At 39.6% G+C, this 10000-nt stretch overlaps 1 protein-coding gene across 1 annotated transcript in view; it reads left to right on the top strand.

Annotated features, from left to right (window-relative positions):
* The window catches only part of LOC138863234 (putative neural-cadherin 2), a 34063-nt gene extending 24494 nt beyond the window's left edge, over positions 1-9569 (top strand). Inside the window, exons 14-18 of the mRNA XM_070127411.1 lie at positions 2211-2400; positions 4497-4729; positions 7519-7758; positions 8075-8215; positions 8769-9569. Coding sequence (XP_069983512.1) covers positions 2211-2400; positions 4497-4729; positions 7519-7758; positions 8075-8215; positions 8769-9166 — 1202 coding nt within the window. The 3' untranslated portion in view covers positions 9167-9569. The remainder of the gene's footprint in view (positions 1-2210; positions 2401-4496; positions 4730-7518; positions 7759-8074; positions 8216-8768) is intronic.
* Positions 9570-10000: the final 431 nt, after the last annotated feature.

Genomic DNA, 10000 nt, shown 5'->3' with positions numbered 1-10000 from the left:
ACCTCCTTCCTCTCTGGGCGCTCGGGGAAGGCTAGATCAGTAGCAACTCGAGGTGTCAAGCCAAAGGCCTATATTTTTTACTCAGCATGAATGAATTAAGTATACCTACTTTTATTAATACCTCCATGCTTTCAATGAATGAATCAAACGTATCTTATTTAATTTGTAGGATACCAGGCCGAGCTTTTTTTAGAAGAGAACATGTTCATGGTTACATTTTGTACAATATTCAACAGTGTTTCAATGGCTTTTCAGGCGTTTTTGACTTCATAAAGTCTTGTTGGTCTGGTATCCTACACATTATATAAAATACCTTTTCATTCATTCAGTGAGTACATGGAGGTATTAATAAAAGAAGGTATACTTAATTCCTTAATATATATATATATATATATATATATATATATATATATATATATATATATATATATATATATTATTTTTTTTTTTTTTTTTTTTTTTTTTTTTTTTTTTTACCAAAAACAATGATATTGTTTGGTTTGCTTGGGGACCCATCATGCATTTAAGGGTAATGTGGTCCACATGGCATGCAATGGTTCAGTTGAGGAAAATTTTAACTCATTCAATAATGAACAAGGTTGACACTGAGTCAGACGAATGAACATTGGGACTCGATCCGAGACTTACATAGTTTTGGACAAAGCCCGGTCCTGTTGATTAGGACCGAGTCCTGGAGTTAAAGTTGTGGGAAAACCTCACGCAACTTGACCACCAAGGCATACCTTGATAAATTTTTAATATTTTTTGTTTAGAAAGACAAACAATATAGATCTGCCTTTTTCGATCAGCCTTCAGTCTCACCCCCTTTAACCCTATCTTAAAAAAATAAATAATTATAAAGTGTGATGCATGACCAACTAATAACCTTTACCTCAATCACGTCGAGTGTGTGACTTGTTCCTTATCCTGGTCATGTGTGATAGAGGATGAGGGGGGATGGGGAAGGTAGGGAGGGTAGGTGGAAGGGTGGGAGGTAGGGAGGGAGGAGGAAGGGTCAGCATTGGGGAGGGAGGGAGACAGTGAGAAATATATATATATATATATACACATGTATATACAAATTTGTATATATATACATATATATACATGTATATATGCATATATATATGTATATATATATATATAAATATGTAAATATATACATATATATATCTTATATATATATAGGTATATGTATGTCTTGTATATGTATATATGTATATATATGTGTGTGTGTCTGTATGTATGGTTGTGTATGTGTGTTTATGTGAAAATAAATATGTAATTATATATATATATATTAATATATATATATATATATATATATATATATATATATATATATATATATATATATATATATACACAGATAGTATGGAGATTCTGTTACCGGACCCACCCATCAACGAAAATCCACCTTTCCTAGTTGAAGTTAAGGTGGCGATCTCCAAGCTGAAGAGTGGCAAAGCAGCATGTATCTGCGGCATCCCAGCTGAACTGTTAAAGGCTGGTGGTGAACCTATGGCATGGGGTTTGTATGCTGTTCTGTCTGTCATTTGGCAGTCTGGTACCATTCCCTCTGACCTGTTGAGGGGTGTGGAAAGTGGAAGTGGAAATGGGATCAATAAAACTGCAGCAATCACTAAGGCATCACACTGCTCAGTATACCAGGCAAGGTTCTCTCACATTCTTCTGAGACGTATCAGAGACCGCCTGCTGAGGCACCAGGGGCTGGAGCAATCTAGTCCACAATAGACCATATTTTGCTGCTTCGAGTCATTGTAGAACGCTGTCGTAAGTTCGGGCTTGAGCTGTTCACAGCTTACACTGACCACAAAAAGGCATTCGATTTGGTGCATTGGGAATTAATGGGAGCTCCTGAGATTGAGAAATTACAACAAGGATTATTGGTTTTAAAAACTGTAAAATGTGTTGGAATCCTGTCGAGCTTCTTTCCTGCTACTGTCCAAAGTCATTGTGGAGCAGCCCTCTGCAATATCAAGGTTACCGACCTTGATGTATGTGTATGTATGTATATATAAAAAAAAACTTAATATTGGCTTTGTTTTAATTTGCAAATTGAAATTATGAAAATGGCCGATTTCTTAATACATAAAACTCACGCCTACACACACTTAGACTATCAAAGCCATCCAAACCCCGAGAACTTCACAAATGACAACAGCAAGTCATAGACAACCCCTCCACAGCTTGTATCGAAGACCTCAGGCTCTCCGGCCGGCCTCTGCCTATCCCCCCCGCCAGCAACAGCACAACCTGGGGCCAAGTTACAACGTTGCAACACATGAAGTCAGACTGCACAGCTCCCGATGCTTGTCTCAACACTTCCTGTGCTGTTCCTCTCACCTGTACCTCGACTTGGGGGCAGGCCACTTGCAGGTAAGGCGTTGAGATGTGTGTATTATTATTATTATTAGCAGGAGCAGAACTTTATTTTTAATTTGGTGAATATCTATTACCAATGGTAATGTATTATTCTGAATGGGATGGTATTCACTATGAGCACTGTACTGTTTCGACCGAGATGGTTATTCATTTTTATAGGTACTGTATTATTCTGAATGGGAGTGAAAAAAAAAATATTCTGAACTGTCTAAAAATTACTAATTATAGTTTTATCATTATAAATAGGCACTATCGTTTATGAACACTGTATCGTTTTGAATCGAACGATTTCGAATTATATATATATATATTTTATTAATCAAAGTGTGGTGAACATAAATAATTACAGGTACTGCATCAGTCTAAATGGATTGAATGTCAATTACTCTGGGTACTTTATCATACAAAATGGGGTGAACATAGAACACATGGGTACTGTATTGTTCTGATATAACTATTGTACTAATCTGAATAGAATGAAAATTGATTATTAATGGTACTTTATTGTTGTGGATGGTGCGAAGCTCAACCATTAACCGTAATGTATTGTTCTGAAAGGGTTGCACACTGATTACCATGGGAGTTGTATTCTTTTCAACAGGGTAAAAATATGATTATGGGTACTTTGCTTTTCTTATAGTGGTACTATACTGTCTTATGCTTAATGGTTTGAATAATTAGAACATGGGTACTGTATTATTCTTAATGTGGTGAACATCAATTATGGGTAATGAATTATCCTGAAAATTGATTATTATGGCTGTTGTATTTTTCTGAATGGGGTGAACAATGATAATTATGGGTTTTGTATTACTTTGAATGGGATGAAAAAATAATCATTATAGGTAATGAATTATTCTTAATGTGATGAAGAGGAATTACCATTGGATTTTGTATAAATGTTAATGGGGGTGAATATCAATGATTGTGGGTGAATATATATTATGCGGACTGTATGACTCACAGTAAAGGTGAACATTATCATGGATACTGTATCATAATGTATTATGTACAAGGATATACGTAAGGATATTATGTTATCAATTGCACTTGGTTGCATTTGGGTTCGATCTGCGTTGAGGCTGAATATCTTAATGATTTTATTAAATGATAAAAAGTTTGATAATGATGTCAGCTTAAGCAATTTCGGTGGTTATTTCATTGAATTATTAGTTTCTTAATTGTTGAAAATCATGTGATTATCTTGATAATACTGGTTGATTAAATGCAGATATCGCCTGTACAGTTTTGCCTTTATAATGATCATTATTACAGTTATTATTGGCTTTGGTGTCATCATTATTACTATTATTTTATCATCATCATCACCACATCATCATCACCCTCCTTGCCATCATACTCAACACCATCACCATTATCATCATCAACGCCACATCATCGCCATCACCTGATTCAGCGCCATCATAATCAACATCACCATCATCATTATTACTGACATGATGCGCTTAGATTGCAGCATGCAACGTGCAGCATACAAAACCCAGGAGTTTGGACAACTAATTATACCTATTCACAAGCCAGGACATTCCATTAACATCAAATTATAATTGCTACACACTCGGTCTGTCAGTGTTCGAAACATTTTAATAAACAATTACATAACTCACTTTAACAGTCATTTATCCAAATTCAAGAAAAGGTATCATCATCACTATCATCCTCTAATTCATCATTATCATTATTATAACCAATATCATCATTATCGTCCTCCTTCTCTTTTTGATAATAACTTATATACATTATCATCACCATCACCATTGACCCTATCAGCATCATCACCTCATCACTAACAGCATCAAACCTCATCATCACAGTTCCTCATTACTATCATCATCACCATCATCATCCCCAACACCAGATCGCTATTGCAATTATCATCATCCTTATCATCCTCATCCTCATCACTATCACCATCATCTTTATCACCACCATCGCCCTCATTACCAACACCTCATCACTATTACCATCATCATCATCGACTTATCATCATTATCACCATCATCACTAACACCAACATCCCCGCCAACCTCCTCACCATCCTCAACCCAAACCTCTCCCTTCCTACACAGCTGCGGTCCGGGCCGAGAGCTGGTGGGCCGCACCTGCAAAGACATAGACGAGTGTCTGCGGCAGCCTTGTCTCCACGGGGGCTCCTGCTACAACATGCGGCCCGGTTTCCTGTGTATGTGCGGCCCCCGGCACTCAGGACACTACTGCGAGTGGACCAATTTAGACTCCACGGCTTACTCTCTCACGGGAACTCTGGCCATCGTCACTCTCACTCTGTCGCTCGTACTCGTGGGTGAGTAGACGGGCTCAGCTGGTGTTCTTACTCGTGGTTGAGTAGACGGGCTCAGCTGGTGTTCTTACTCGTGGGTGAGTAGACGGGCTCAGCTGGTGTTCTTACTCGTTGGTGAGTAGACGGGCTCAGCTGGTGTTCTTACTCGTTGGTGAGTAGACGGGCTCAGCTGGTGTTCTTACTCGTGGGTGAGTAGAAGGGCTCAGCTGGTGTTCTGAAGCGGTAGAGGTGTGCATATATGGACCTAAGGAAGGTGGACGTATGTGCATGGGTGTAAGTATGGTATACATGCATGCACTCGCATAAGGAAGGTTTACATACATACGTGGATGTAAATAATGTGTAAATACATATATGGGCGTATGTAGGATGTACATACATGCAAGCACGTAGGAAAGACGTGCACGCATGTATGCAAGGAGCATATAACTAGGTAGTTTTATTTCCATTTAACCTATTGAATCCAAAAATAAAATTGACTTTTTCCCTGGATTATTCTAACGGCTGTTAATGATAAGGAACTCCGTTATCGTAAATGAGAGAGAGAAATTTTGATTTTGCCTCTGATAATTATAACAGCAGAGATTAGATTAAACAATAATCCTGTATCTAGCTCTAGCTAGCATCTCCCAGTACACTCTCATTAGCTAAATGTGACGTTCTGTTTTGCCCCTTTTTCTGACCCCAACAATTTGTTACATTTTATGGTCCGTATATTTCAGTACATTTTCTCTGTAAATGGTTTAGTAACAACAGTGGCAAAAATATATCGAAAAAATAGATAAAACAAATATTTAATATTTACAATGAATAAAGCTGATGAGACAGGGCTGAACTCAGAAGTTGCTAGTCTTTTAATGAAGATGAAGTGATTATACCTGTGTAAAAGTACCTTACATGTATGGATATAAGAAAGTAAGAAAGTGGTTGAGGAAGTAATGAAACAAGCACATATACATATATACAGATACATTAAATTCCAAACGCGCGCACACACACACACACACACACACACACACACACACACACACACACACACACACACACACACACACACACACACACACACACACACACACACACACACACACACACACACACACACACACACCTCAAATACACACCTATACCCCATCCCCATTTCTCTCCTCACACACGCAAATCAACTGACAGGCACACAGACAGAAAGACAAGGGTAGATATGCAAATACAGCTTTCACACACACATCTATCACAAATGAACTAACACTACATCATTTTGTTCCTCTGCTGTAATTCAAATTACTCGGAATAATTTGCAAAGTGGATCTTCCTCTTCAGTTACCAGTTAAGACTACAGAAATCTACGGAAATCTCAATTCAGCTCTCTCTCTCTCTCTTTCTTTCTCTCTCTCTCTCTCTCCTTTCTCTCTCTCTCTCTCTCTCTCGCCCTCTCTCTCTCTCTCTCTCTCTCTCTCTTCCTCTCTCTCTCTCTCTCTCTCACTCTCTCTGTCTCCCCCCACTCTCTCTCTCTCTCTCTCTTTCTTTTTCTCTCTGTCTCCTACAGTAACTCCCCTACTCTTTCTCTCTCTTTCTCCTTCTGTCTCCCCCTACTCTCTCTCTCTCTCTCTCTCCTTCTGTCTCCCCCTACTCTCTCTCTCTCTCTCTCCTTCTGTAACTCCCCTACTCTCTCTCTCGCTCTCCTTCTGCCCCCTCCCTACTCTCACTCTCTCTCTCTCCTTCTGTCTCCCCCTACTCACTCTCTCTCTCTCTTTCTCTCCTTCTGTCTCCCCCTACTCTCTCTCTCTCTCTGTCTACCCCTCACTCTCTCTCTCTCTCTCATATGTACCATGGAATAAATTTTAAGAGAATGAATCAGCTGAAGGGAGCCATGTCAGCTGCCTTACTTCAATCATCACAAAGCGTGGGATTCTCGGATTAATTTTCAAGGGTAGAATAAAAGAGAGAGAGAGAGAGAGAGAGAGAGAGAGAAAAACAAAAACAAAGAAAAAAGACAATGGAGAATAAATAATATACCTCTTAAATTGCTTTAAATTATTTTGTTGAAAACTTAATTCTCGTTAAGTGACGTGGTTGACATGGCATTTTTTTTATAATTGCTTCGGGCTTTTAGACTTCGTGAATTCACTTTCGTTCAGGTTCAAATATCTCTTCTTGACTTTACCATTCCGTTTGCTATGGTACATTTGCATATAAAAATGGAATGTGTCTTCAAATTCCCGACAAAGTTATGCATAAAAAATCCTAGCTGCGTTGGACAAGCTCCTGTCACTGAACCATTTTTGATAATTAATTCTGTAATGTGCCATGTTACAGTGTGGTTATGAATGGAAATAGGAGTTGGAGTATAGTTCTCTTTCCCTCTCTCTCTCACTCTTTCTTCTCTTCTTATCTCTGTTTTGCACTCTGTGTGTGTGTGTGTGTGTGTGTGTGTGTGTGTGTGTGTGTGTGTGTGTGTGTGTGTGTGTGTGTGTGTGTGTGTGTGTGTGTGTGTGTGTGTGTGTGTTTGTCTGTCTGTCTGTCTCTATCTTTCTCTCTTTCCTTCTCCCTGCCTTCCCCTCCCTATACTTCCCTCTCAATCTCTACCTTTCCCTCTTTCTCCCTTCCTTCCTTCCTCCTCCTTTTCCTCACCCGCCCCCCCTCTCTCTGTCTCTCTTCCTCTCTCTCTCTCTCTCTCCCTCTCTCCCTCTCTCCCTCCTTCCCCCCCTCTCCCCCCTCTCTCTCCCTCTCTCCCTCCCCCCTTCCCCCCACTCTCTTTCTCTCTCTCATCACATTTTTTTTCGATTCCCCAGTCGTGATCAGCGTCATCGTCTCAATCCGCGTTCGGCGACTTTGGCTTGCTCGCTCGAGAGAAAAACGAACACGCGAGGTGGATGAAGTTGAAGAGGAACCTTCCATCATGCAGGTGAAAGGGGGAACAGAAGAAGGAGGAGGAGGAGAGAAACAGAAGAAAGGAGAGGATCAACATCAGGCTTTCTTGGAATGTCTCAAGATCAGGTTGCCTTTCGGACAACCTGCTTTGCGGAAGGAAGGTGAGGCCGGAAACAAGTATTCAAATTTCTGTGTTTGTATTGTATGTTTATCTATGTTTTACATATCTAAGCAATTATTCACAGTTTTAGGTATGTATGTGTGTGTTTATGCGTGTATGTATGTATGTGTATTTGTTATGTATGTATTTTTGTATGTAAGTGTGTGAGCATGCTGATAATTGTAATAACAATAAGAGCAGACACGAGCGGCAGCAGAAATAAGTTCGTATTATCCTCTATGTAAATAGATTATAAATAAATAAATAAATAAGTAAAAATCAGAATAAATAAATGTTTATTGAATTTTATACAACAGGAGGAACCTCTTCCGTGATTCTACCCGGAGGAGTCGCGATTATCACCCCTAATCCCATCTTACCGAGGGACGATCTCCGTGCCTACGCCTACGAGGGGGATGGATCGTCGTCCGGATCCTTGTCTTCGGCCACGTCTTCGGGTAGGCGGGTCGTCCAAGTTGTGTTGTGTAATACATTTTCGTAATTCCCTTAAAAGACACATAACATAGAATTACACTTTGCAATGAAATTATGTAACGGCATCCCCCGAGTTTTGACTTAGTAAAGGATTGGCAAGATTTATTTATTATTTTTATTGATTTATTTGCGGACCTTGCTCATTTCCACTCAGAAAACTTTCTAACGAAGCTAAATCTCGGCCATACATGCAAACACATTGTATCTATTAAGTATATATATGCGAGAATAAGTCAATTTCCTTTCGCTAATTAAAACGTCAGTCTTTTGATGGGGGTGAAATATGTACACACATGCACATGCCACATCCCTATGCATAGTAATGCAAGTATACATACCAATTTCCTTCCGCTCATAATAACGAAAGAAAAAAAATCACACATGCATGCACCACATGTATTTGCGAGTATACATATCAATTCACATTCATTAATGACAATACCTGCCATCTGACAATTACGTATGAACACCGACAGCTAATATTACCCCCGGTACCCCCCCCCCCCTCGTCACCAGGTCAGCGCGGCGACGAGGCGAGCATCACGAAGCTGGTTCCGGCCTTCTTGGACGTGATGGACCTCCTGAAGAACCTCCCCGACGCCACGAGATCCCCGTCGCTGCACACGCCACACACTCTCCCGGGGTCGCGTCCTGTCAGATCGATCCTGAAGAAGACGGAGAAGGCGCAGGTATCCTCCCCAGGACCTCCTCGCGCCCTGGGGACCAGCGTCTCGCCTGGACACGTATCCTCAGTCGTTGCCCAAGGTCCGCGCCCTCCTGCTGACTCAGTCTACAAGAGGTCCTGCACGGAGAGCCACCAGGACTGCCCAGGATGCGTGAGCGTTCCTCTTCAGCAGTCCCCGGGATGCGTTTCGGAGCCTCGCCATCCGCAGGATAGTACCACCTCCTACTGAAGAGGGACTGCCATGTCTCCTGCTGAAAGTGCGGTGCCTCTTCTACTGCTGAAAAGGCGCTGCCTCGACTCCTGACACCACGCTCAAGTAAGGCCATTTCTTAGAACGAAAGGCCAGAATGAATAAAAAGGAAAAGAAAAAAAGTGTGTTATATAAAATGTATTCTCATGACGTATGTGTTCAATTTGTAAATATCTGTCATGATTTTCGTACTGTTGTACATAATGTATATACCACTAGGCACAGAGAATAGCTAAGAACATTTTTACATGGTTTGTATTGTGTCTGTACAAATTTTAAAGAAAGTAAGTAGAAAATAAGATAAGTCAACGTCTGGAACAAATATTTGAGTCCATCGTATTGATTCTTCACTTCTAACTATATATTAAAAAAATTCTTGTAATGTGATTATATAAAAAACGAATGTAAAAACTGAAACTTTGATTTATCCTTAAAACGCACATTTTTTTTTCATTTGTCCATATTTTGAAATCTATAATCATTTTCTCCTATAAACCTATAAAACAGACGGAGAGGGACACGAGCATGCAATACCAATATTACTTTTAAAATGAGACACTTTTCCTGTGCGATTCCATATGCCTTTTACATGGAAAATTGATGATAATATAGAAATTTTATGATTAGCTCCAAAATCAGACTATAAGATAAATTGAGGGCAATGATTATCATCATGGTGAAAATGAGATGATGATGATGGCAATAGTATTAACGATGATAGTAATGATGGCGATGATGATTATAATTCTATTAAGAATGATGATATAATAATGATAATATTAATGTAATGAAAAGATTTATAACAAAAAAAAT

This window comes from Penaeus vannamei, chromosome 11 (assembly GCF_042767895.1).
Source record: "Penaeus vannamei isolate JL-2024 chromosome 11, ASM4276789v1, whole genome shotgun sequence".
Classification (NCBI taxonomy): Eukaryota; Metazoa; Arthropoda; class Malacostraca; order Decapoda; family Penaeidae; genus Penaeus; species Penaeus vannamei.
The sequence above is the reverse complement of the archived record's forward strand: the minus strand, read 5'-3'. Positions and strand labels throughout refer to the sequence as shown.